General features: G+C 39.2%; 2 protein-coding genes across 4 annotated transcripts in view; one reads left to right on the forward strand and one right to left on the reverse strand.

Annotated features, from left to right (window-relative positions):
• Positions 1-72: 72 nt before the first annotated feature.
• On the reverse strand, positions 73-11,907 carry PSMA7 (proteasome 20S subunit alpha 7). 2 transcript variants are annotated; one of them, XM_069072526.1, is made up of 7 exons: positions 11,504-11,888; positions 6,731-6,857; positions 4,782-4,906; positions 3,915-4,037; positions 1,842-1,961; positions 1,152-1,214; positions 73-326 (listed from the first exon to the last, which is right to left on the reverse strand). In XM_069072526.1, the coding sequence occupies exons 1-7, from the start codon at positions 11,597-11,599 to the stop codon at positions 234-236; spliced, it is 747 nt and encodes a 248-aa protein (XP_068928627.1). In that variant the 5' UTR covers positions 11,600-11,888; the 3' UTR covers positions 73-233. The 2 variants fall into 2 exon arrangements, with proteins under 2 accessions (XP_068928627.1, XP_068928628.1); XM_069072527.1 differs by lacking the exon at positions 3,915-4,037 and having other exon boundaries at positions 11,504-11,907.
• A 292-nt stretch (positions 11,908-12,199) lies between these two features.
• The window catches only part of SS18L1 (SS18L1 subunit of BAF chromatin remodeling complex), a 259,676-nt gene continuing 244,193 nt past the window's right edge, over positions 12,200-27,682 (forward strand). For both annotated transcript variants that reach the window (XR_011165339.1, XM_069072541.1), the window contains exon 1: positions 12,200-12,367. Coding sequence is in view for 1 of the 2 variants with exons in the window: in XM_069072541.1 (XP_068928642.1) it covers positions 12,299-12,367 (69 nt within the window). In the remaining variant the exon portion in view is untranslated. The remainder of the gene's footprint in view (positions 12,368-27,682) is intronic.

The following is a 27,682-nucleotide window of genomic DNA, read 5'->3' on the forward strand; positions in this document are numbered from 1 at the left end:
GATAATATAATTGCAGAGGTAAAATTGCATTTCTGTAAACATTTTGTTTGTAAGTCCAAATAATAAACACTGTTTGGGGGAGGGGAGGCTTAAAAAATACATAGGTTTATTGTAGGTCACTCGGAGGTACAATATGAATAAATGGACTGGAGCTGCCTACTTGTCATTTGTAGAATCACCATGATTTGAATGGATTAAAAACAAATAGCTAAAGCAACTGGATATTTCATTCATCATGATGTTTTCTTTTGTTTCTTCTTTTCATTTTCTTCTTTTTCTTTTTCAATTTCTGCCACGTACTTTTCAATTTCTTCAGGATTTAAAATCTAACAAAAGAAAGATTCCATTCATAATTAGTAGCCTAAGAAGTCCTGAGCCCACAATCTTGGCCAGAAATCCCTTTCCCCCATTTTCTATGGAGAAGCAAATTTAGAATATTTGTCCCCTTTCATTTGGAAATGGAATCCTGAGGTGCTATGTTGCCCCAACTACTGTTGGTTTTGCAAGACAGATTTGATTCTCAGGCCTGTCCCTTTAAAAATAAACTAAAAGTGGGGACATTTATTTTTTATATAGGAGCTTAGATCTTCAGGTATGAACTGTATTAAAGACCAGACAGGTTAAGTAACCTAAGGTCAAGATACTAACAAAGTCTAGATTCAAGCTTAGGTACACAAACTCCAAATCTAGCAACACCCTTCATGGCACCACCATGCCTTACCTAACTAGCAAATATTTTGGTGTTTTTAACAGCAATCACAAATATTTTATGACTGTTACAAAATTATCCACATTTCCTGATTCCTTAACATGCCTATTTTCAGTTAGATAGATGAAAGTCTTTACTTTTTATCTAAATCTGTCAGGGTCTCTGCCCAGCCCCATAAAGCATTGTAGAGTAGGCAACTTTTCTTTTTCAACCTTTTGTGGTTTTTTCTCCACCAGCTGTTTTGTGAAAGCAACTGGCATAGACAGGAATAGTCTTATCTATTTAGCCAACTAAGTCAACAAACACAGTGCCCAGAGGGAGGGCTAACAGAGCCAAACAGACAAGAAAACAAACCCCTGATTTAAAGTTAGGCAGCCCCAACTTTTTGTAAGCAGAAGATTTTAGATGGACCACAGAAGAAATAGGAAATTCTGGCATTTACCTTAAGAGGCTGATCTCTCCTCATGACAGCTAGTTCAATGTTTTTGCCCCCTGACTGAACCACCTGTAATAAGAATGGAAAGAATTAGGGGAACAAGGAGAAAGAAAAGAGTATAAGGACATTTTTGCTCCCTCCCACCTTCACAAATACAGATTCTCACTTGGGTTCTCTATTCCTCCCACAATGACATTAAAAGTCTAGATAACCCTTATTTAATGTGTTTAAGTGTAAGTAAACTAAACAGGTATTTCTAGGACCCAAAGCAACAGTTACACAGATAACCAAAATTCACATATTTTATAAAATATTACTTAAATGCATTTTAACTTCCTGTGCTAGACTGGCTAATATGGAATAAAACGGTTTTTCCTACTCCTTTTTCTGCTAGAGATGCAAATTAACAAAGAAATACCTTCACCCAAAGGCAACTGCAGAAAGGCTGAGAAGAAACTGTTGACATTTCAAAAGGGAAATGTTAATCCCAGCACCAATGGAGAATTGTCTATATTACATGTAAGATAGTGGAAAAGTATGTACAAGCAATAATGAAAGGAATGTTATGGCCTCATATCCTTATAAATTCTCATACGATTGGTAGTCACTGTTAAATGATTTTTCTCACAGGAATACAGCAGCCTAGTTTTCTAAAGCAAGTTAGAACAAAGAGAAACATTTCACTGTCATACTCACTTCCAAAAGGGCCTTGATGACAAGTTTGATGGTCAAATCATCAGTTTCAATGGCTTCATCAGTATAGTTCTTCTCCAAAAATTCACGGACTGACTTGGCTCCTCTACCAATAGCATTAGCCTGAAAGAGACACATCTTGTTCACCATGTTGAAGTTAAAAACCAAAGAAGGAAGTACAGCTGGCTAAGATCTTGGGCTTATCCTTGTGTGAGTTAGTTTCAGGGACACATACTTCTACTCCAGGTGCAATAAATAGGAAACCGCAACAAACTAGGGGTGAATAGATATGTCTATTCTATGTCATATAGGTAAAACCACTTTGTCACTAGTCTGGTTTCTTCCTCTGTAAAGGGATAAGATTTCTAAGATTCCTGTCTAACACATATTCCCTAAACTAATCTAAATTAAAATGCAGATATGTTCTTGTTACAAAAGAACCCAGGCAAAAATGGCAATGCAATTAACTTGCTGGAATCAAAAAGCATGCTCTACTGATGGTGGGAGTCATCTTCGTATAGAGAATCATCATGTTGCTGGGCCCTTAGAAATGATCTAATTCAAAGGTGTCAAAACTCAAATAGAAACAGGGCTAACTAAATCCTACATCAGGATGCCTGCAGGCTGCATACTGATTTAGAAAACCACATATTAATTAACATCCTCTTTGTTCTATTGTATTTTTATTTTGTCAAATACTTCCCGATATTTTTAATCTGTTTTGCTCTACATTTGGATTTGGGTCTTACCCCACTCCTCCCCTCTCCCACTCTTACTTTCACAAATGAGGAAACTAAGGCCCACAGAAGACTTGACCGAAGTCACAGAGAAAACTAGTGGCAAAGTTGTCACTCAAACTTGGATCTTCTCATTTAGTCCAGGGCTAATAGGCCCCTAAATCACATTACCTCAATGACAACAAAACCTAGATCAAAACCACTGACTAACTTTATATTAACTTAGAAAGCACAAACCTGTTGAAAATTATTGCACATATCAGTTGATATCACTTTTAATATTATCTCATTTTGCTGTTTCAGGGATTGTATACTTTGGGGAATTCAACTCAGTACAAGTGGGGGTTGTAATTTTACTGATATAATTTTTAAAATCTATAGCAAGCACTTCTATAAAAGGGAAATTACATTTGTTTATAAAAAAACTGATTTAAGTCTAATGAGTAAAAAAAAAAGACAGGACAATTTTATCTTACAAATGACTAGAATAAAAGCTAAAATTTTAATTTGTCCAAGTATGAGTCATAGGGGCTAACGATGCACCCCATTCCACCTGTCAAAGGTACCACACAGATGAGCAATAGCATCTTTACTGGTGGAAAGTTTTGGGGAAATGTTTTTCCACCCTACTCCAAATCAAATTATATGAAGCAATTGTTACTTGTAGAAATACCCATCAACAGTGACCTAGTAAGGAACTTAAAGGCATGCCAGCACTTCTGGAATAACCTCCAATAGGAGGAATCTCTAAGACCTGAAATCCTAATTTTTTTCCTTTAAAGAATGTTGTTTAAACATTTAAACAGAAAGCTAAAGCTTTCTCATGCCCAGAATGCAGTGACACAGGTTATTAAAAAACAAGAAGAAATGAAATTGCAAAATGTTTATCTTTCTTACTACTTTCTACTACTTATGCACTAAGTAACTCAGGGCAAGACACTCACCCTCTCTTTGCCAGTTTCCTCAGCTAGAAGATGAGAGCTGGATAGACTATTGCCTAAGCTCCCTTCCAGCTCAAAATCTGCCATAGGATCATATGAGCATTAATACATTATGTTAACTGTATCACAGTCAATTACATTTTTTTTCACAATTTTCACTGCCATATCATTAGAGGTACTTTGGGCATATCATCTAGATATGTAGTTTTCACAATACAAAGAAAAAAGTTTATGACATTCATGATAAAGTAGATCATTTTAGTTTTTCTTTAACCATTTATTTACTGGTTCAGAAATGGAGGTGAAACAGTTTTAAATGACACTGAGGAAAAAAGAACACTTTTCATAAGGCTTTGCAGGAGACTATTCTGTATCTTTCCTTTCAGCTGATTACTCACCTTCCATGCATGGTATGTGCCAGAGGGATCTGTCTGATAAAGTCTGGGAGTTCCATCAAAGTCAAATCCTACAATAAGGGCAGAGATGCCAAAAGGTCTGCGCCCATTACTCTGAGTATAACGCTGTTTAGGAGGAAAGATAAAACACATTTGCTTTGTCTTCCCTTCATATTAACATAAAAGAACCCAGCAAAAACTAGAAGGGAAAAAAACGGTAAAAATGGACATTTGAGACACGGGCTGTTAACTATAAGAAGTTTGATGAAATGATGATTTTATGAATTGTCAAGGCCATTTTTAGAAATTTGCAGTAGGATGACAAAGTAAACTGATTGCTTCAGCTCTCATTCTCCCCTGTTTATTCATCTTTCAGCTTCACTGTAGTACCTGGATTCCTATTAAAAAGACATATCTGTTATCTCAGTCACCCATGGCGGGGGGTAGAGGAAGGGGGTAGGATTCTTGTGCAAGGAAAGAAGCTTTAAGGGCCAATCATATTTCATCACAGAGGTAAACAGTAGTGATTAAAATTATGGTATCTAAGCTTTCAGTTACCTCTGAGTGGTAAAGCATCTGCATTAAGATCATAAGGAAACACTTTTGTTTTCAGAAAAACTGATTCAGCCTGAGTTAAAAAATACATGACATTTAAAATTTTGTCTTTTCTAAGGAGAAAAGTCACCAGGTCCTTTAAGACCCTCTACACAAAAAACAAATGAACTAGACATACATAATTAAAAGGAGCATGCAACAAAAGGGGGAAAAACCCTTTGTTTTCCTTTACAAAGTAGTAAAATTTTTGTTCAACATCCTCATATAAAGTGATCATTAGAGAGAACACTGTCAATGTAGAACTTGTAAACAAACCTGCTTCAGACTAGCGATGTAACGGGTGATATATTCCACCGTGACAGGATCCTCCACAGTGAGCCGATGACTCTGGCACTCCACACGAGCCCTATTTATAACTATTCTAGCATCGGCAGTGAGCCCTATAATCAGCAAAAAGACATTTTAGTTTGATCTGAATTTTTCATTTGCCTCAATAACAAGAAAATGCTTTTAATTCACCTTTAAGTTTAATCTTTTACAAAATTTAATCATGATTCTGTGTTATCCTTGTGCCAAACTAATGCTGCACAAACTTAGCATCAAAGTCACATAGAATTACTGAAACTAATGCTAATTCCCAGCCCCTTTCCTCTAGAGGTTAAGTATTCAGATTAAAGGAACACCCAGAAAGACTAGTTACAAGCTTAATGTCATCCTCCACTAGGAACTCAGCTATATACAGAAGCAAAGCAGCACTACACATAGAGGTATACCTGAGTTCACAATCACAAATATTCTTTTGTATGGTAATAACAGGAAGGAAGAAATAAGCATTTATTAAGCACCTATGTACCAGGCACTATACTAAGCACTTTTATATCTGATCCTCACAACTCTGGGAGGTGGGTGCTATCATGTTATAGTTGAGGAAACTGAAGCAAACAGAGGTTAAGTGACTTACCTGGGGTCACTCAGCTAATAAGCTTCTGAGTCTGGATTCCACCAATAAATAAACATTTATTAAGTGCCTATGGTGTGCCAGGTACTGTGCTACACAAATTTGAACTCAGGTCTTCCTAATTCCAGGCCCAGTGCGATATCCACTGTACCACCTAGCTCCCTCTAATAACTGTTCAATTCTTCATGTACTCATTCTTGGCAAAGATACTGACTGGAGTGTTTTGCTATTTCCTCTTCCAGCTCATTTTACATATGAGGAAACTGAGGCAAAATTAAGTGACTTGTCCACTGACTAGCTTACACTGCTATTAAGTATCTGAAGCCAGATTTGAACTCAGGAAGATGAGTCTTCCTGCCTCTAGATCCAGCACTCTATCTGCTTCCCAACTAGCTGCCTGCCTCTAATAATAATGACGCTAAATAAAGATGATAGTATATGACATTTTAAGATTTGAAGAATACAAACTCATTAATTCATTTGATCTTTACAGCTACCTTGTGAGGTAGATTCTATCATCATCCCTGTTTTAGAGATGGAGAAACTGAGGCACAAACTGATTAAATGACTTGCCTAAGGGTCATACTGCTAGTATTCAAACTCAGGCATTTCTGTCCAACACTCTATCCACTGTGCCACTTACCTAAATCACATTTTGGTGCATTACAGCATACTTTAATGTACTGTTAGTTTTCTAATTAAAGTAACCCTGCTGTTAAGTAAATAATCCCAATCATTTCTATTTTGTGTATATTCATCCATTATATTTGTTTAAAGTAAATTAAAACAAGCTCTATAACTAACATGAAAGCTCAATTCTCCCAATAAGTATGTTCTAGAAAGACCGACCTCCTTCTTAAATAGTTTTATGACACAGTTGCCAAAGAAAAGCGATTATAAAAAGCTGAAAATAAAAGGCAAGGTACAGCATCCTTATATCCAGAGATGATTTCATCTAGTACAAAAGAAATAGTACTGCTTATATTTTACTAAGGAAGGCAACAGCAGCTATTTATTACAGTGAGTTTTCTTTGTATTTCCCAGTACATAGCGCCTGGTATATAATGAGTGCATAATAAATGTTTACTGACTTAGAATGAGAGTCACACTTGAATTAAAACATGGCCAAGGCTTTTTTTTTCCTCTTTAGACCCACAGCTATGTTTCTTTAGATGTTATTTTCCACAATTAGCAAATTTGCTTGTCCTACTGAAGCAAGTCATCCTCAATTTAACCACAAAGTCTTTAAAAAAAAAATATAGGGACCCACAGAACAAGAAAATTTATTGTCTCATAAGAACCATACCTGCAAATGCCATGCAGACATTGTCATCCAAAGCACAGATTTTCCGCACGGTCCTTTCATCTTGTAGTTTAGCCACTGATTTCTTCTCTACACCAAGAACAACAATATCTTTTCCTCGTACACCAACCTTCAATAAATTCAACAAGTCTGATAAAAATGGTATCAGGCTGTCATGCCCAATGCTGATCTAAAACCCAGATATCAATACAGGGCATGCCCTCAGATGGCTACCTTCCTTGGGCATATAAATACATCCACAAGGCCCTCACTACCTTATTACTACCCTCCTGCTATTTTAACTTCTTTCCCCATCTTAGGCAAATTGACTATTTGACACTAAGGCAGGCATCATTTGTTTTATTTGGTCTATTTGTTTTTGTTACTGTTGTTCTATTTACACGTTGTAGTCTTTGTGTATTTGCTTTCCTTAGTTCCACTTATTATTGATTTGTGTATCTTCCTATGCCTTGCTATTATATTCTTCATATTAATTATTTCATATAGCACAGTTTATGCTATTATATTCATGTACCATCATTTATTTAGCCATTCCCCAATCAATGTTTATTTCTTTGTTTCCTGTTCTTTAATATTACAAAAAGTGTTGCTATAGATATTTTGGAGAATATAGACCTTTCTATCTTTGACCTCCTTGGGGTAGGTGCCCAACATTGGAATCAATGGGCCTGGACAATTTAGTCACTTTCTTCACATAATTCCAAATTTCATTACATATTGCTTGCACCAATTAACAGTTACACCAACCAAAAATTAATATGCCCATTTTTCTATAACCCTTCCAACATTGATTATTCCCATCTTTCATCATCTTTGCCAATTTTATGGGTGTAAGTTCTGAAACTTCAATCATTGTTTTGATCTGCATTTCTTTTACAGTGATTTGAAGCAATCTTTTATATGGTTAAGTTTGCAATTCTTTTAAGAACTGCTTGTTCATATTCTTTGACCATTTATCCTCTGAAAAACTGTTATATATTTATGTTAATTGCTTATATATCTTGGGATATCAGGCCAAAGATGTTTGTTACAAAGATTTCCCCCAACTGACAACTTATCTTAGTTGTACTGATTTTGATTGAAAAAGCTTTTCAATTTCATGTAATCAAAATTAATTATTTTATCTTTTGTAATCATTTCTATTCCCTTGTTTTTGTATAAAATTTTTTCCCTATCCACAGCTGTAAAAAAAAAAAAACCTGATCAAGTTATCTCCTGATTTTGCAAGGGTGTGATATTTAATATTCAGGTTGCAGATCTATTTGACTCTTATAGTCAGCTGTTGATCTTTACCTAATTTCTACCAAACTGCCTTCCAATTTTTCAGCTGCTTTTTTTTTTTTTTAAGCAATAGGGGTTAAGTAACTTGCTCAAGGTTACACGGCCAGTTATTTCTGGGTGTGGTGCTAAGTATCTAAGCCCGGATTCCATCCCCAGGTCATTCCAACACTGGGGTCGGTGCTCTTACTCAGTGTGCTACCTGGCCGCCCCTCAGCTGGCTTTTGTCAAACAGAAATCCTCTCCACTCTAACACCACTAGCACCACTACTACTACCACCACTACCTCCTGTTATCAGGTTTATAAAACACAGGTTTCTTTAGTTCAACTGCTTCTCATCCAAAGGGTCCTATTTATAAAACTTAACCAAATATTAATATCTTCTATGCTAATGACTGGAACTACCTAATACTTTACTTACTAAAGGATAATTCCCTAAGTTTCTTCACACATAATTAGAGAAAGAAGTGATGTTGAGATGCTTTACCCTATCTGTACTACTTTAGTTGGTTTTTTTTTTTTTGGGGGGGGGTTGCTTTTTGGAGGGGGAAGGTAGGGCAATTGGGGTTAAGTGACTTCCCCAAGGTCCCACAGCTAGTTTTTTTTGTGTTAAGTGTCTGAGGCCAGATTTGAACTCAGGTCCTCCTGATTTTAGGGCCGGTGACTACTTTAGTTTTACACACTGCATTATTTTCTCCAAGGGAACTGTCTCATGTAAAAAAGCTCTTTGTATTATTTAATTATTAACATTTTATGTAGTGATCAAATGTTTCCTTTTTACATTTGTACCAGTAAAGATATTGGAGTTTTTAACCAACACTTCCATCAACCACTGAAAACTGGGAAAATTACCCCAAATCCAAAACATAAAGATAAATAAAAACGGGTCCATTACCCAGGTAAATAGACTGAGGAAAAGGTAAAATTGAGTTCTGAAAGTAAAAATTATTTTCTGTTTTAAAATAGTATATTTTGTATATCTTATATATCAAAGATAAGAATGTTAATCTCTGAAGTTGAAAATTCCTACCTTTCAAAATCATTCCTACCTCTCTCCACCTTGCCCTCATGAACTACTACAAAACCCTAATTGAAGAAAAGCATCAATTTTAGGAACACTGAAAATGAAAAAGGATTTTAGACTTAATGAATCTCATCTCAAAAAATGGTACTAATGTAGTTATAGTACAAAATTTCATTGGCCAAAACGAGACACATGATTAGGTACAAAATGAATTATAGCTGACAGGCCAACCTGACACTAAGCATTCAGTAAAGGGCTTATTATGGCAGAAAAGTCAAACCCAAGAATGAATATTAGTCCCAAAGCCGGTTCTGTGAACTGTATTATATATATATATATATATATATATAAACTGTACTATATCAATGCCACTCTTTGCTTTATATTCATCTGTGTCTGACTATAACTGCTTTCCCTGGTAAAGGGGAAATTAGTTAATTTCAAGGGCTGACTATCTTGGGTACATCTAACTCACCTGATTTAGGGGGGGAAAAAAGCCACAACTAAGTCAGAATGTTGGTCTTGAACTGCCTGATTGATTCCAAGATTGGGTCAATGCTAGCTTCCCTCTTTGTACCATCAAGGCCCAGCAACTTCCACACAACTGTTCATTTGGAACTAAGCTTTTCCAGTCTCAAGTGCAAAAAATGAAACCAACCAAGATGCCAAGTTTAGTCAATCTCAGACTAATGCTTTGGAAAAGCTGTTAACATGCCTTTGAGAATACTGAGAATAGATAAAAGGAAAGATAACCGTAAGATTTCACAATCATTTTTCTTCAGTTCTTTTAATTCCCCTTCTAAAGCACCATGGAAGACAATTACCAGCAGGTTTTTAAAACAAAGTTCACTAATCCTTAAATATCAGGACAGTAGTCCAGTTATCTAAGCCAAATGACTAGGAAAGACCATAAAAATGAAAGCAAATTTATTTGGTCTTGTTTTCCCAATTGCTCCCAATTATTCCATTTTCAATTAGAATTCCTCGTTTATGCCTCCAACTAAAACGAAGTCAATTTTCAGTGTTCAGACTTTTTAGGAAATTGGATTTTAAAAGTCAGTAAACCACAGTAGACCACTAAGTAGACTTAGTTCTTTCTTTCCCTTAACTGATCAACATCAAGAAAATTTCCCCATATCCTAAAGCAATTCCATAGTGGTGTTTCGAAACAGAGCTTATGAAAATCCAACCTACAACAAAGCAACACTCACACTTTGACACAAAGGAGAACTCTCAGTACCTCGGCATAGGAACTGTGTAGGTTAGAATTAAGACGGAAACACTTTCAATAACAAGATACTTATATTTCCCTTCTTAAGTGGTAAGCTGCTTCAGGGTAGCAGATGAGACTTTTCATTGTATCTTCAGTGCCAGCCTGGAGATTTAGTGTTTTTAAAAAATGAAAATAAAGTTTCCCTCTTACTAGCAAAAATGACAGCTTCCATTCTCAACCATTAAGTAATGGAATAAACAACATTAATATCCCAAAGTGGGAGATAAATCAGGCATCCCAGAACTTAACTAGTTGACAGAATTTTACATTTCTACATCTCTTCCAGCGGCCTTTGGCAAACTACGTATCTATTTTCTCTTTCAGTTCCCATAAATCACGTGAACTTAAAACTCTCTACACACACACACACACACACACACACACACACACACACAAACATTAAATTGGGGGGGTGGGGTGTCACAATTAGTTTCAAAGTACATCTAGAAGGAGACTCCAGTTAGGCATCTCATAAAACATACATACAGAAATGTACTTTAATGACTTTTAAAGGTATTTCTGAGGGCAATTCCGGGTTTGTGGGATTCTTTGTCTTGTGGCAATAGCCTGGTAATGCTTCTCTTATAAAAATCCACTTATCAGAGTCATCACTATATTTAGCTGGGTTTTCCCCACTCCCGGCGATTCTCACGATTGACTCAGCAAAGCCTCGGGGTCCCCCAGGCAGCCTTCTCGGAGGCCGTGCTCAGTCCACCAGCCGAGGCCTACCTCACCTGCCGCGGCCAAACACAACCTAGAGCCCCGCTCACCCCCTAAAGGCCCATAACACGTGCCCCTTTCCTTAAAGAAAAATACCATTAAAACCTCCGGTGGCAGTGGCCCCGCAAGAACCGGCCTCCTTCGGGCTGGTTTCTGAAAGGCTCGTCCAGCCTCGGGCCTGAGGCCTGAGGCCCGGAGCCTGGGGCCCGGCCCAGCCCCACCAGCGGCCATGTGCAGCACTGTTCCCAGACACCAGATCCCCGAGCAAGCCACCCGGCGGTCACTAGGCTCGTTAGGCACGAGGCGCTGGACGGTCAGCCTGGGCCTGGGCTTGGCTCACATCCGCAGCCGCCGTCTCCCTTCCCTCGCCCTCGCCTCGCCAGCCACCCGCCTTCCTCTCCCGTCCTTCTCCCCCGGCCCCCGGCGTCCCCGCGGCCCCGGCCTGCTCCAGCTCCTCACCGCGGTCGAGCCCTTTTTCACCGCTTCCTGCGCGTATTCCACTTGGAAGAGGTGCCCGTCCGGGGAGAAGACCGTGATGGCCCGATCGTAACTCATCTCCCTAGGGGAGGCGGGCGCCGCCGGCTCCGGAGGAGGGAGGGAAAGGAGGGAGGGAGGAAGGGAGGGGGAGGAAGGGGCCGCTGGGGCCTGTCTCGGGTTGGAGGTGGTGGTGAGAAGACTACTACAGACAGCCGACAGCCAACGGCCACCAACCGCCCTCCCGGCTCTGAGCTTCCAACCTAACGCCACCCGAAGAGAGACTCAAAAGCGCACACTCATCGCGAGGCGCAGCGCTTGCGGCTCTCACGATTCACAGCGGCGTCTGCGCCTGGCGCCCCCGCCGAGTCCCACTTGCCCCAGCTGGCCTTTCCGTACGCACTTGGCGTAAGGCAGCCCGAGAGCGTAAGGGGCCGTGCGCCAGCGACGGGATCTGGAACGTACTACTGACCGTCCAGAGGGAGGGGAGCACCCTGTGGCTCTGGGGCCTTCATGAGCAGTTCTTCTACTTCTAGGTCACGGTAACGGAGACCTTACTCAGTTTAATAAACTTCATGGGTGGCATCCGCCACGTTTGTTGTGGTTGGAGGGTGAGTCTGAACCGGAGAATGGGCGAGTCCACTTCCTTATCTCCCCTTAATGTGCCCTCCCCCACCTCCCACCCCCCCATTGACTGCGGAGAATGAGAAACCTTTGGACAGGGAGAGGAGCCAGATAATAAACCCCAATGATTAAAGATTGAGACCCGCGGAGAGAAACATGTCGGTGGCCTTTGCATCTGCCCGTCCTAGAGGCAAAGGGGAGGTCACTCAGCAAACTATCCAGAAGGTAAACGCCTGAAGGGGTAGGGGGAGCACCCCCCCTAAAACCCCCGTAGCCTGGTGGGGGTGGGGGACTTAATTTTGAGGTGCTAATGAATGTACAATGGCAGAGGAGAGGGAGAACTAGTGAATTTCGAGGATTGAAAAGATGGACAACTAGAGGGAGGAGGTGGAACAAAGCAAGGTGTGCAGATCGGTGCAGACCGGCTACCCACCCTGGGAACTATTGCAACCAGTCATTGTATCCTGACAGGGGCTTGCTGCCGGGTCCTGCATCCCCATTTTTGCAGCCGGGCAACTATTGCATCCGATTATTGCAGCTGGGCAACTATTGCAGTTATGTGCAAGCAGGCGTCACGCATTGCAATGGGTAATGTGAACAGACACACGCGCGCACGCACACACGCCTCTGTGTCAGTATCTGCACGGGGACAACGTTGTTGCTATTCTTGTCATTTCTTTGTGGAAAAGAAGCAGAGCTGCCTCAATCCCCCGGCAAGTTTGTTTTCCTGCTTTTCCTTCCCTTTAAACTGGGGGAATGCATTGGAAACTCAGCTTTGTAAGCCGCTGTCAGTACTAGCAGGTGTGATTAATACTGTCTGAGGCAAATACACTATGGGGGGGTGGAAATCCCAGTCGGGGGGGGACATGCTTTTCTGGAAATGGGGCGGGGGGTATTAAAAAATTTTTTAACATTGGGCAGGTCGCAGGTTTTTGTTTTTTTTGGGGGGGGTCCAAGGTTCTTCCGTGAAGCCCTGGGTGAACAGTGCAGTTGGGAAGTTGGCCGGAGGCAAAGACGGTCGCAGCTCAAGGTTCTCTTTCTTGCGAGAGCCTTGTAAATGATGCAAGGTGCTGAGCGCTTCTGGTCCACCGAGATGTTTTCCTTAAATTAGATAATGCTAGTGGGTTTACCCTCTCGTCTCCAGAGGATGTCTGGGGTTCTACAATCTGGCAGCAGACCCTTAACCCTTCCAGGATGGGGATGGGGACTCTGTCAGGGAAATAAAAACCTCGTTTCCGAACCAAGACCCCAAGCTATTTGTCAGTTATAATGGCGAATGCGAAAAGGTGTCTGTGTTAAGAGAGCAGCCAGCGAGCTGCTCCTCAGAGTCTTCTAGCCAAGGCAAGCCAACCATTTCTGCAGCCTACAGACGGCCCCGAGCAACGGATCCTCCCCCTCCAGTTGAGCAATTTGGACGGGTAGCTCAGCTAGCTGGTAGGCTGACTGTCCAACTCAGTTACTTCCCTGAAACAGATAGGTGGGTGGATGGAGGGAGGAAGGGAGGAAGAGAGGGAGGTATGGAGGTAATACTTTATCATTTTTCCTTGTAACTTCTCCTCGGAGCGCAAAGATATCAGTGCAGGCGTGTGGGGAGGCAAGATCGAACTTTATCTCCCCCAAACTCATCAACCTCGAGTTGAAATGCTTGGCTGAAATTCTCAGCCACAAAAACTTGAGGCTGAGAAAGGGATGTATTTCAAATCTTGGAACTTCCTACAAAGAAAACCTGTGATAAACGTAGCATACAGCCTTGTGTATATGTGTTTGTAAATGCATCACCAATGCATATTTCTATCTTAAATTGTTTTATTACATTCAGTTTCCTACCTCATTTAACAAAAACTTTCCGAATTTTGGTTCCAAGTTTAGCATTATTTCATGGAGTGGAATTAAACTAGATTTTGTAATCCTTTTAAATGTCTTTAAAATAAAATTTATTTCTCAAAATTTTAACTTTTTATGGTTATTTGACAGGAATTACAATTCAGAAAAAAAAATGATGTTATTAATTATTTCATTTCTAACCGTTGTTGAATGTATTCTGTAAATGTGATGTTGGGGCAAAAAACAAAAAGAAAATATTGCAATGTTAGTACCATTCCTCTTTGCAGCTTCACCATCTTAGCAATGGTAATATATTGGTCTTGAAACTGAATGCTTGCTTCATAATTTCTGCTTACCTGTGGGGAGAAGGGAGAGTGTTAAAAAAAAAAAAAACTAGAGTGTGAGTAAGGAGATATGAGTCCAAGTCTAGCTTCTGCTATTGTATGGTCTTGGGGAAGGCTTGGGACAGCAATTTTTACAAAGCACTTGGAATATTTTAATTGTTCCTCACACCAACCTGGTGATATAGCTACAATATCATCTCCTCTTATAATTTGGAGGAAATTGAGGATCAGAGAGTTTTGTTATTTGCCTATGGCTTCCTTTGAACTAAACTAGATATTTCAACAAGAAGCTTTTCTCCAGTTCTTTTAATCTTAGTACCTTCCCCCAAGATGACCTCCAACTTATTTATGTACATACACACTTCTTTGTATATAGTTGTCTTGTATGTCTTCTCTCCCATTAGATTGTGGGCTTCTTGAGATCAGGGACTATTTTTTTCCCCTTTCTTTGTGTCCTCAATGATTAGCACAGTGCCTGGCACATATTAGGGGTGCATAATAAATGCTTCTTGATTGATTAACTGTAGTTACACCAGTAAATATGTGCCAGGAATGGCATTGGAACCCAAGTCTTTCCTGATTCCAAGTCCAGTTCTTTTTCTAGCACACTAGAGCCCCACACTGTTTAGAATTTTACACCATGGAATGGGAGAGATACAGTTTGGCTAAGACTGTCTCAGTTATCATGGAGTTTACCTAACTAACTCTTATGAGCAGCTTTAGGTTCCTCTGCTGTTAAATAGTGAGAAGAATATTTATCCTACCTACTTCTCAGGCTTATTGTGAGGAAAACCTTGTTAGAAAGTCAATTCTGAAGTGCCATATGATGAAAGCAGTGATAATAGAATTGATTTTTTTTAACTCATTGTGTACAATATTTCTTACTAATTTGTTTTTTAAATTTGTGGAAACATTTAGCAATCTATCACATAGACTGCTGTGACATGATACATTATTTACCTTGTTCCTAGCACTTAATAGTATGTTTTTATACTCTAGACCTAGAGCCTCAGAGGACTTAGAACATGAGAGACTGCAAAATTTGTTAAGTTTGGTTGAAGAGACCCAAAAAGTGGTGTGTTTAGAATAGCACATTGCTTAAAATGTTGGGAAAGCAGTTTCTGAACAGGACTTTTGTTTGGTCTTTGAAGAATTTGATTTTGTAGGAAAGTCAAATTGTAGTTACAGGCACATATAGGAAATATGAAAGGTACCAACATCTGGCAAGTCAGTTGCAATAGCAGATCATTGAGTTCCTGCTACTTTCTTGTTCTTAACTTCCTGAGTATAATAAGTATAGTTATTTAGTCCTGAATCCACCTTTAATTTTAACATACAAACCCAAGCTTTCTATTTGTACCTTGTTCACAGACCATGTTAAAATCCACCAAGTGATCCTGGCCTGAAAGAGATCTGAGCATCTAAACATATAGGTATGATCTGAAGGAATCAGGACCAAAATGAACTACTCTGTAAGCTTCTCTTAAAGCAACATGTTACTACAGAAAAGAAAAAAAAATCTGAAGTGAGGTGAAGCTGCTGAAGAAGCCTGCAGTGGTTTAACTTGATATTAGCAGAAATACCCAGCTTCATGTAGAAGCATGACATGGATGAATGAATGTGTGTACTGGGGAGGGGAAGCATCTTGATCTCTGGGGAGGAAAAGTGTATACAAACTACTCTAATAGGATCATGCTCAAGAACTGAGAAATTACCTAGCTTGATGAAGCTGGAGAAGGTCTTCACTCTCCTTCATGACCAATTTGTTGAAAGAATGCTAGGAAAGGTGAGGAATGTACCCAATTCATCCTTTATGTCCCACGTGTCCATCATCAAAATTCAAGTCCTGGCAAAGTGTAATAAAGCAAAATTTCCTCCCTTAAGCTTCAGTTTCCTATCTATAAAATAGGCACAATAATAATAATACTTGTCCAATGAACTTCACCAGGGTTCTTTGGGTCAAAAGAGCCTAGGCCAGGGGTGGGGAACCTACAGCCTTGAGGCCACATATGGCCCTCTAGGTCCTCAAGTGGAGCCCTTTAACTGAATCCCAACTTCACAGAACAAATCCCTTTAATAAAAGGATTTGTTCTGTAAAACTTGGACTCAGACCGAATGTGGCCTCAAGGCCAAAGGTTCCCCACCCCTGGCCTAGTATTTAGAGCTGAAAGAGGTCTTAGAGATCATCTAGTCTAACCCCATTATTTTACAGATGAAGAAACTTGAGGTCTCTAGAGGTTAAGTAATGCCTAGAAGATAGGTGGAAATGTAGCTAAGTGCTAGACCTGGAGTCATTAAGGTCTAAGTTCCAATTTGGCCTTACACACTAACTGTCTGACCTGAGTAAATCCACTGTCTGCCTCAGTTTTTTCCACTGTAAAATGAGGGTCATACTAGTATCTACCTTCCAGAGATAACCTTAGGATCAAATGAAATAATATTTGTAAAGCACTTAGCACACTGCTGGGATATTGGAGGTTCTTAGTAAATGCTTACTCCTTTCTCCTTCCATTAAGTGACTTGTCCAGTGTCACACTGGCTGTAAGGATCAAATGGGACTTGGGATATTAACGTATCTTCAAGTGGAAAATGCTATTCAAATGTAAGGGGGTTTTATTATTGAGTGCTTACTATATGGGCTTCACTAGATGGTACAGAAGTCTCTGGAGAAATAGAAAGCTAGTATATATAATTTTTGTCCTCAGGTAAGGAGAGGGAAAAAAACCTATATAACCAGGAAAGGTAACTAACATGCCTACATATGAGAAGATCTAGATGATTGTTGCAGATCATAGAAAGACATTAGTATAGATGGGAAATAGTCAGAGAAAATTTTATGGAGGGGTGGGATTTGAGTTTGGCCTTGAAAAATAGTGGAAATTTGGATAAGTGAAAAGAAGCAAGAGGTTGGGGACAAGGAACAAGTACCTGACAGATATATTTTGGGGAGGGGGAGAAACCTTTTATTTATATGAGAAATTTATTTATATGAGAAATCCTTTCACCAGTGTAGATCTGCAGCTTATCTCTTACTTATTAGCCTGATAGTTTTTGTTGCAGTAGTCTTTCCTCCACATAAATATTCAATAAATGTTCAGTGAATGAATGCTTTAAACTTTATATGTCTTTTGTATATTGCTTGCCATATATATGACATGGAATACAATGGTCATTGAAGGACTGTCAGAAAGAAGCTAATGGGTATGAGCATGCTGCACCATGTGAAGAACTCCCAAGAATATTAAGTGTCAAAAATGTCATCAAGAAATTATATATAGGGGGCGGCCAGGTGGCGCAGTGAGTAAGAGCGCTGGCCCCGGCATCGGGAGACCAGGGATCGGTTCCAGCCTCAGAGACTTGGCACCCACACAAAATAACTGGCCATCTAACCTTGAGCAAGTTACTTAACCCCAATTGCTTTAAAAAAAAATTATATACAGGAAGAGAAGATGGGCTGTTCTCATGGTAATGGTCAGGGAAAACAAGTGGTTGGCCAAAGTACTTCACTGCTACTTTTATGAAGTCAAGGGACAATGGGGAAAGCCCCCATCATATTTTGTGGATCCTCACCATCAAAGTTACAGGAGAATGTGACTATAAGTCCCACAGGACAGGAAAGTATTGATGGTTTGGGGTCTGTATTATTGCAGGGATCTTCCAAATCTATAAGACCTCATCCATCTAAATTGATGCATTTCACATACAGTGACTTTGATTTTTGCTTTTGTATCCCCAGGATTTAGCATGTGGTGTTAAATGTTTGGCTCATTTTTGATTGAAGTGATAGGAAAATATAGGTCTACGCATGAGTAAGACAAAGGTTCCAACATATCCAAAACAGAACACAATCTTTCATCCCAAACCCACTCATCTTCTAGATTTTCCTCTTACTGTGCCACCACCAGCCTTCTAGTCATCATCTAGGTTTGCAACCTGCCCTCATGAGCTTTTAGTGACAAAAGGAATGTAGGCATAGAACATAGGGGAATATTAGGAAGTTTTATGACATTGAAAAGATCTGCATAGTGAAGTGAAGTCATGTAGTATAGGAATTCTCAAAGAGGTGTAGAAGTTAGCAGATAGGGACCCAACCATGTCTAGTGAGTTATTGCCTTCTTTTCAGATGCTGGGTATGTATGATAATGCTATGTCTTGTGTTCTGAAACAAGGAAGGCATTTTCTATATAATGAACTCTTGATTGTACACCTCATTGTTAATTGCAATTAAGTTTAGGTTGGTTCCTATGCATTCCTATGTTTGGTTTATCTAATCTGGTAACCATGGGTTATTTTTCAGTATTTGAAGAGATGGGACATTCCACTCTTATATGCAGTATAGCAAATGTTTATTTTTTAATTGTGGCAAAAAATAACAATTCATCAGTTTAAGTCAATAAATAATTATTAATTTAATTTATTTTTGGTTTATTTTGCTTTTTGGAGGGGGGAAGGCAGGGCAATTGGGGTTAAGTGACTTGCCCAAGGTCACACAGCTAGTTTTTGTGTTACGTGTCTGAGGCAGAATTTGAACTCGTCCTCCTGACTCTAGGGCTGGTGCTTTATTCACTGCACCACCTAGCCACCCCAATTTAAATTATTTTTGAGATTTTTTTTTTTAGAATTTCACAATACTCCTTGTGATAATTGACAATATTCTATGGTATCACTAGTAAGATGTGGTTTCTTCAAGCCATCATCTGACTCTTTGACTCTCTTTCAAAACAAAATTCTTAGAAAAAGCTGTTTATACTCATTACCAACATTTACTCATGTCTTAATTACTTCTCAATTCCTTGTAGTCTGGCTTCCGACTAAAGTAGTTTCTAACTGAAACTATTCTCTCCAAGGTTACTAGCAATCTCTTAATTGCTAAACCCAATGACTTTTTCTTAGTCTTAATCCTTCTTGACCTCACTGTGGCGTTTAAGATTCCTCCTGGATTCCCTCTCTTACCTGGATTTTCATGGCACTGCTCTCTTCTGGTTCTCCTCCTTCCTGTCTGACTATTCCTTAATATGTTGAGTTATCACATTTATTTCCCACCCCCTTTGTGTGGGTGTACCCCAGGGCTCTGTCTCAACTCTCTCTTAGTGCTTTAAGTACTATGTCTGCAGATGACTTCTAACTCTACATACCCATCTCTCATCTCTGTGCTAATCTCTAGTCTTGCATTATCAATTATCTGCCATATATTCCATCTAGAAAACCCACAGGCCCCTCAAATTCCATATGCTCAAAATAAAACCTTGTTTTCCTCAATCCTGTCCTCTTCTACTCCAGCAATCTCTCCTGTTTGATATAGAAATTCCTTCACAATCTGACTCTAATTTATGCTTCTAGATGGATGTCACATTGTTCTCCATCACATAATTAATGTCTGAACCACACTGACTTTCTTGGTGTTCCTTTCACAGAGGCTTGTCTCCTTCATTCATGCTTTCATATACATTATTCCTTGTGACTGAAATCCTCTCTCTCCTTACCTCTGCCCCTTAGAACCTTTTGTTTTCTTCAAGACTCAGTTCAAGTGCCACCTCCTACAGGAAGTCTTTCCAGATTTCATCCTGTTGTTAGCATTTCCCCCACATGCTTTGTGTTTATTTTGTATGTTTTATATTTAGTTTTCTGTGTACAAGTGACTTCCATTCCATATATGGAAGATCTCTAAGAAAAGGACTGTTTAATTTATCTCTAGATCTTCCCAACACTTATCACAGTAGTGACCACTTTGTAATTGTGGAATTTCACTAATGTAGGAAGTTTCCCACTAACAGATCATAAAGCTTCTACAACCCATCCTGGACTATTCTTGGCCACATTTTCTTTTAAGTCCTGTATAGAAGAGCAACCCAATTCAATTAAAGTCTTCCTTTGGTTCTTTTATTATTTGAAGGGTACCTATGAAGTATTTTCTATATACATGGCCAACCAGCTTTCTTTTCAGGTGCTGATAATAGTCATATTTTTGACGCTTATAGCACTTTAACAGATATTTATTGTCTACCAACAGTGATCCTAGGGCTATGCTAGGCTTATGCTACTTGTCACAGAGTAGGTGGGCAGGAGTGTCATGAGATTTAAGACACTGTTTCTACTCCCAGGGAATATACAATTTAAGTATAATAGGAAGTTTTATTATTTTTATAACAGCTTCTGAATTGGCAGGAATTATTATAACCACTTCACAGGTGAGGAAAATTAAGTGATTTGCTCAAGGTCTCATAGATATTTAGCAGCAGAGTCAAGATTCTTGCTCCAATGACCTATGTATCCCCCACAGCAACTCTCACATGGTTGGGGATCAATTATTGTTTGTCCAAGAGTCATAGAATTTCATGATTATAAGAGAACTCAGAGATCATCTAATTCAGTGGGGGGGGGGGGTTCCCCCATAACAAAAAAGAAAAGGTATTTTCTCCTGAACAAGTAGCAGAATAATTGCTGTAGGGAAATAAAGTAGATTTTCCTATACCTTTTTCCAGGACAGGGGACAAATATTTAAGTATGTCTCATTTTTGCACTTCTTAGAGTGGCTGAGTTAGGGTCCAGGGGCCTGGGGCTAAATGGGACTGGAATAAGGCTAGTTCTAAAAGAAAGAGTAAAGTCTACTGATTGAGCTGTTAACAAGGTACTGATCTTCACATGGCAGGTAGAATCTTACCTTTCTGAGGAAAAAGGTACAAAAAGAAAAAGCAATACTATATAATGGAATAAATCGCATTCTGATGGTGTAATGCGAAAGAAGACAGTTAAAATGTTAGCCGAAAAACAGACACATTATTAATTTGGGATTATATTCTTACCATTGATAAAGCTGGGTGGCATATTGGGGGGTGTATTGGTGCACATGAGTTTAGACTGGCAAAGAGCGTATAAATTATGACCTGGTATGATGCCTTTCTCATTAGTTCACTCAATTGCTATATTACATGATGATATTTACACTGCTGATCAACACTGCTGTAATATTTAATTCATTTTTAGGTATTTGAGGTTGGGGGAGGAGTGATATATTTATGTGAATGTATATGTATACACAAGTACACACATTTGCAAGTTTTGAATCGTGATTTCATTGGTTTAAGGAACTGGTAGCAAACTCTCTGCCAATTTAGATCTGAGACTTTTCTGTAACTTAGTATCTTAGAGAGTTGCTTGATACACCAAAAGGTTAAATGACTTGCCCAGTGCCACACATATATGTGTCACAAGTGGGACTTGGACGTCTTTGAAGTGGAGTCTTCCTGTCTTCAAGGCCAGCTTTCTGTCCAGTATGCCATGCTGCCTGTCATCATCATCATCATCAATAGTAACTGACATTTATGTAGCCTTTTAGAGTTTACAAAGCACTTAAAATATTTCATTGGAATCTCAAAAACTTTGAGATACAACATAACCTAGTGATTTCCAAGCTAATTTGATTGAGTACATTTTACTGTTTGATACATGTTGATCCTACAATGTTGAGTCATTGTGTGAAATACCCCTGAGGTAAAGTTTAGGGAAAACTTTGGGACAAAATAGAGTAAATTGAGCCTTGTTCATATAGAAAAGTTACACACATATAAGTACTTACAACACTTTGATGGGTCTCTGCTGTAACTGTTTTGTGTAATCCCTTTACCAATGTGGATAGATCATAGCTCCTCCAAGCCCACTTGTCCTGTAAGATTCTTATCCATGTCTGCAGGTGCAGCAGGCCTTCAGTTCCTTGAATATTCCATGGACACTAGTGAAACCCTTGGGCTTTCTGTTTGCTTTTTGTTACTATTACTGTCTGTCTTGAAGTATACTTATCTTGTCACCTTTCCGTTGGCATTTTAGTCACTTGTATTTCTTTAGAAATTCTTGAGATTTTTTAGAAGTTGTATCCATAATCCATTAAGTTATAGTTTCACCAGGAGAATATTGGTGTTAAAATATTTTTTGGTATATGCAGAACTTAATAATTATTCTTTTAAAGGGAAAAATAACACTAATTTCAACATATTCTCAGAGAGTCCTTTTTCACATTCTCTGGTTTGAACAGAGAACATTTTGGAAAATCTTGACTAGTTCATTTGGCTGATCAAATAAGATAATGTATTTGGTAGCACAGAGTTTAGAGCTGGAAAAGATACCGGCAGCCATCTAACCAAACTCCCTCATTTTACAAATGAGGAAACTGGGGCCTAGAGAAATTGTATTGTGCCTACATGGCAGAGCTAGGATTTGAAGTTTTCTAGTTCTCTGACTTTGAGAGCTGTCCAACCTTATATAAATATCAGATGTTTGTGTCTTGAGCAGGTCCTAAAGATCTTAGGAATTGAGAGTTTATAGTCACTTTGGAAGACCATTCCTGCTTGAAAAGATCCTTTTTTTCACCTTTTCAGGAGAGCTGAAAAAAATTCTTTTACAAGGGTCAAACTGCAAATATTCATAGGAGACTTATATATTGGCTTAAATTAATAATAAGCTATAAACATTCACTCCCAGAGAACACATTTTAAAAGGGGGAGCTATAGAAAAGATAAGAGGAGAGTCCTGGGCATCTGACATAGGAGAGAGAAAATCTCTTAGAGAAGAGAAAAAGAAAGAAGACAGGGGACTTGGAAAAGCAAAGCAAAGGAGAAGGAAGGCTAGAGTGCTCTAGAGAATCACTAGATGAGCATTAATAAGCATTCTTTGGCACACTTGGCTTGGACTTCAGCATTGGTACCTCTTATTACTGCTCTTTAAGACAGTTGGCCACTGGTTACAACTCATCCTCTGCTCTTTATCCCCAAACCTTCAAAGACTCAGAATGGACAGACTATCAGAGAAGGAGTTATTCTTTGCATGTGGCAGCAATGACTAAAGCAATCTCCCTTTGTGAGATAGCTAATGTTTAATGATGCAAAGGTTAACCATTCTTGATTAACTGAGTACAAGGTATATACTCCAGCCCCATTTTTCTATACTTAGTCCCTTCACTCCCTCCAAAACTCCAAAATATGAGATTGTTAATGTGCCACCCAAAAGACAGTATAATGTAATTTTTTAAAAAAAGGAGACAAAGGGACATTTTACCAGTCATTTATCCTCTCAGTTTATTCAGTAAAATGAGATTATTGAGCTAGGTGCTTCCTAAGATTTCTTTCTAACTCTGGTGGTTCTAGCATTCTCTGATACTCAACAACCCTTGGAATGATCACCAATACTTCACTTTCCATCTTCCCCACCACCATATCCAGCCAATTATCAGGTCCTGTCAGTTCAACCTCCATAACATCTTTTACATCCTAGAATTCCAGAGTCATAGATGAAAATGTTACAGATGAAAATGATCTCGGAAGCCATCCAATCCAACCCCTTCATTTTACAGAAAATATCCATCTTCTTCTTGCCCTCCACACAGATATCATTCTAGTTCAGGTCCTTTATCACCTCTCACCAGAACTTTCCCAAAGTTCTATATGATCTTCTCATATTATTTCCTGTAGCATGATACTCAGATTTTTGATTTATCATTTCTGTCCAGAAGAGCCATGATCTTCAAGTTATCTCTGCATATCCTCTCTTCAAGGTCAGTTGCTTTGACTTGTATGGAATTCATGTGTTCTCTTAATGTTGTATTTCACTTCTCTCCTGCCAGTTTCTTCTGTTGGCTTTCCAATTTCTGCTACACTGTTATTTGTGTTTTTCTTCTTCTTGGTGAGTTCTTATTTCTGACCAAATTTAATTCTTAATTTCTTCTTTTAACAATTCTCTCTGTCTCTCTCTTTCTGAACCATCATGGCATCTCTTGCTATCCCATGATCTCTCAGGAGACCACAGTATCCTCTTTTCTCATTGGCAAATTTTGTCTTATTCTCCTTCATACTATGATACTTATTGAATGTGCTCTGGACTCTTTTTGAATTTTATATTCATTCTTGTTTCTGTCTTTATGATCCTCTCAGTCGGCTAAGTTTTTATTCAGACTTTCTCAAACTTTTGGTCTTTCACATTTTCTTTATATTCCCAGTCATTTTCCTCTAGTTTCTTTTCCTTCATTTTCCCTCCTCCTCCCTCTCCTTTCTATGTGGCAAAGATCCATGCAGCTGACCCCTTCCCTTCTCCCTCCATGTGAGGTCAGGGGTTAAGGAAGAAGGAAAAGGGAGGAGGAAGAGAGGAAGGAAGGAGGGAAAAAAACTGGTTTTGCATACCTTTCCCCTCAGGGCTGATATTCTTTTCTTTCCCGCCTCTTCCCGCCTCCAAAAAAAAAAAAGCCATATATCCTTCTCTAGTTATGTTTCTTGTTTTCCCTTACTGCACAGATACTTTCTTCTCCAGTGAGGGGAGGATTCAGGAAGAATCATTTCCAGGGGGGGGGGTTGGAAGGATAAACAAGGATCCCTACACCTTGACCCTGAATCACAAATCTATAAGTCTTGTGGACTCCCTTAACTTGGGCCATTGGGGGTAAGGGTGGGTGGTGGATGGAGGATAAGTACTCCGAATGGGAGCTTTAAGTATTTTAATTGATTGATGTTATTTCATGAGATTTTAATCTTGTGTAGTACCATATTTCTGCCATCTTGTATGATAGAGTTGACTTTAATTACACATGTGGCACACTCTGAGAGCTTGGTATAGCTGAAAACAACTAACCTCCACCAGAACTATTGCAATGCAGTGGAAAGAGCCCTGGATTTGGAGTTAGAGGACCTGGGTTCAAATCTTGACTCTATATGTGTGACTGGACAAGTCAATCAGCTGTTCTGAAAATAGCAGGATTTCTCATGGCCTTAATTTCCTCATCTGTAAAATGAGGGATTTGGATTATGTAGTACCATGTAAGAGGACATTCCCTTTAGAATTGGAATCTGACCTCTGACCTAAGTTAAGTCACTTAGATCTCTCTGGGCCCCAGTTTCTTCTTCTGTAAAATGGGCCAAGTTGGACCACATTGCCTCTAAGGTTCCCTCCACCTCTAGTTCTATGATTCTATAACTAGGTGACCTCTGAAGTCTCTTTTAGATCCAAATCTCTGATCCTGTGATCCCTACTCTAATCCATCAGCCTTTTTGTTGTCATTCAGTCATTTCAGTCACATCTGACTTTTCGTGACCCAAATTGGGATTTTCTTGGCAAAGATACAGGAGTGGCTTGCCATTTCCTTCTCCAGCTTATTTTATAAATGAAGAAACTGAGTCAAACTGGGTTAAGTGACTTGCCCAGGATCACACAGCTAGTAAGTGCCTGAGGCTGGATTTGAACTCATGAAGATGAGTCTTCCTGACTCCAGGTCCTGTGCTCTATCCACTATGCTCTTCCTAAAGCATAGGTCTGACTATGTTAGCACTCCCCTGCCCAAGAAGCTATATTGGCTCCCTTTTGCCTCTAGTATAAGATTCTTCTAATTGGCCTTTAAAGTTCCATGCATGCTGACACTCATTTCCAGACTGATTTCATTTTACTCCTTTCCACACAAGCACACCACATTCACAGGATGTGCTATTTCATAAAGGATCATAGATCTAGAACTAGAAAAGATCTCAGAGGCCATCTAGACCAATTTATTCATTTTAAAGATGAGGAGACTGAGGCTCAGGGATGGTAAGTAACTTGCCCCAAAGTCACACAGGGATTAAATATCAAAGGCAAGTTTAGAAAACGCGTATTCTGATTTAAGAGCCAATGCACTTCCCACTCTACCATGTTGCATTCCATTCTCCTTGTCTGTTCCTTTGCACTGGCTGTCCTTCTTGTCTAAAATTCGTTTCCTCCTCTCTCCTGCCTCTGTCTCTTACAATCCCTCCTACCCTTTCAAGGCTTAGCTCTGGGCCCAACCCTCACAAAAGGCTCTTTCCTAATTGTCTTCCTCCCTAATCCCATTGTTAGTGACTTTTCCCTGGCTCCTGAAATTAGTTTGTATTCACTTTGTATTTTCTTATCTGTTCATGTTGTTTCCACCCAGCGGAGTATAAGGCTGTTCAAGGGCAGAGGGCAATTCATTTTGTCATCACATCCCTAGCATCTAGCAGAATGCCTGGCACACAGGCCCTTGATAAATATTTTTTAATTGAATTGAATTAAGCCCTGTCGGCCAGAGAGATTTCATGCTCCTTCTGTTATTTGGTCACAGATTGAGGCCCCTTCTGCTCTTTTTTTGTGCCTTAGACAGCAGAACCTTTTCATTCATGACAAATTCCTCTTCTCTGCCATTCCTGAAAAGGGTCTCTCTCTCCTTGGTAGTAGAGTCATTATGCTCATGGATAGACTCAGGTAGCTCAAGGGTCTTTCCCATTAAGACAGGTGACAATTAGTCATAGTGATGATCACAAACTTTGCTTCCCAGTTTCAATCAAAGGATATGTTATTTCTAGTTTTATTGCATCTAGATGCAAATTGAGAATTGCATCTCAGTGCTCCATGCAAATTTAACACAGATTGTGATCCTGCAAGAAAATGCTCTCACCATTGATCTGTATTTGCTGAGTATCTAGATCACTGTCTTAGGTGCCAATTTTTTGCCCCTTTTAGGGAGTCAAGAGAGATTTAAAGCCAACTCATAGAATTTGCAACTATGTAGAATCCTTGTTATTCTAGCAAAGTGTGAACTTGAGCAAGTCCCAGCATGGCCTAGTGGATCCCTGGACTTGGAGGCAGGAAGATTTGGGTTTCACTTCCACCACACTTACTACCTATATCACCATGAATAAGTCACTTAACCTTTCCGTGAATCAGTTTTCTCATCTATAAAATGTGGAGATTGAACCAAGATCCCTTCCAGCTCTAAATCTGTGTTCCTGCTATGTTTTGAGTATGAGCTGAGCCGTTTGTCTCTATTATTGGTTTTCCTCCAAGGATTTTCTTCAGAATACTGGTTATCAGTGGAAGAATCTTTTGGCCACAGTGACTAATGAAGACCATCTATTAAGGCATAAAAGGGGGTTGTGATCTATACAAATAGTCCCATATTGTGTTTGAAGTACTCAAGTGAAAAAATTCACCTTTGTTTTTCAGTAATTGCCTGTAGAATTCTGAAAGATTGGTATTTCAAGATCAAAAGAAATGTATGTTTTAAAAGAGAAATTATTATTCAGGCATATGTAAGGTTTGTGTATTTCTAAAACGCTAAGTTTTTGTTATCCATAAAACAAGCTTAAAAAGCCCGAATTTTCCCTCAGTATTAAACAGTGCTATTTGAGATTTATAATAATGTCCTTTCAACATTCCAAGATCCAACCCTCTGGCCATTCATCCATTATTCCTCCATTCCATAAGCCTTTACTTTTGCAGAGCACTAGGGAGTAGAGATAGAGAGATGGGAAAAAGGAAAGGAAAGGAAGGAAGGAAGGAAGGAAGGAAGGAAGGAAGGAAGGAAGGAAGGAAGGAAGGAAGGAAGGAAGGAAGGAAGGAAGGAAGG

This window comes from Petaurus breviceps, unplaced genomic scaffold, assembly GCF_028583685.1.
Source record: "Petaurus breviceps papuanus isolate PSGF00001 unplaced genomic scaffold, PetGlider_PUasm1.0 90847, whole genome shotgun sequence".
NCBI classification, from domain to species: domain Eukaryota; kingdom Metazoa; phylum Chordata; class Mammalia; order Diprotodontia; family Petauridae; genus Petaurus; species Petaurus breviceps.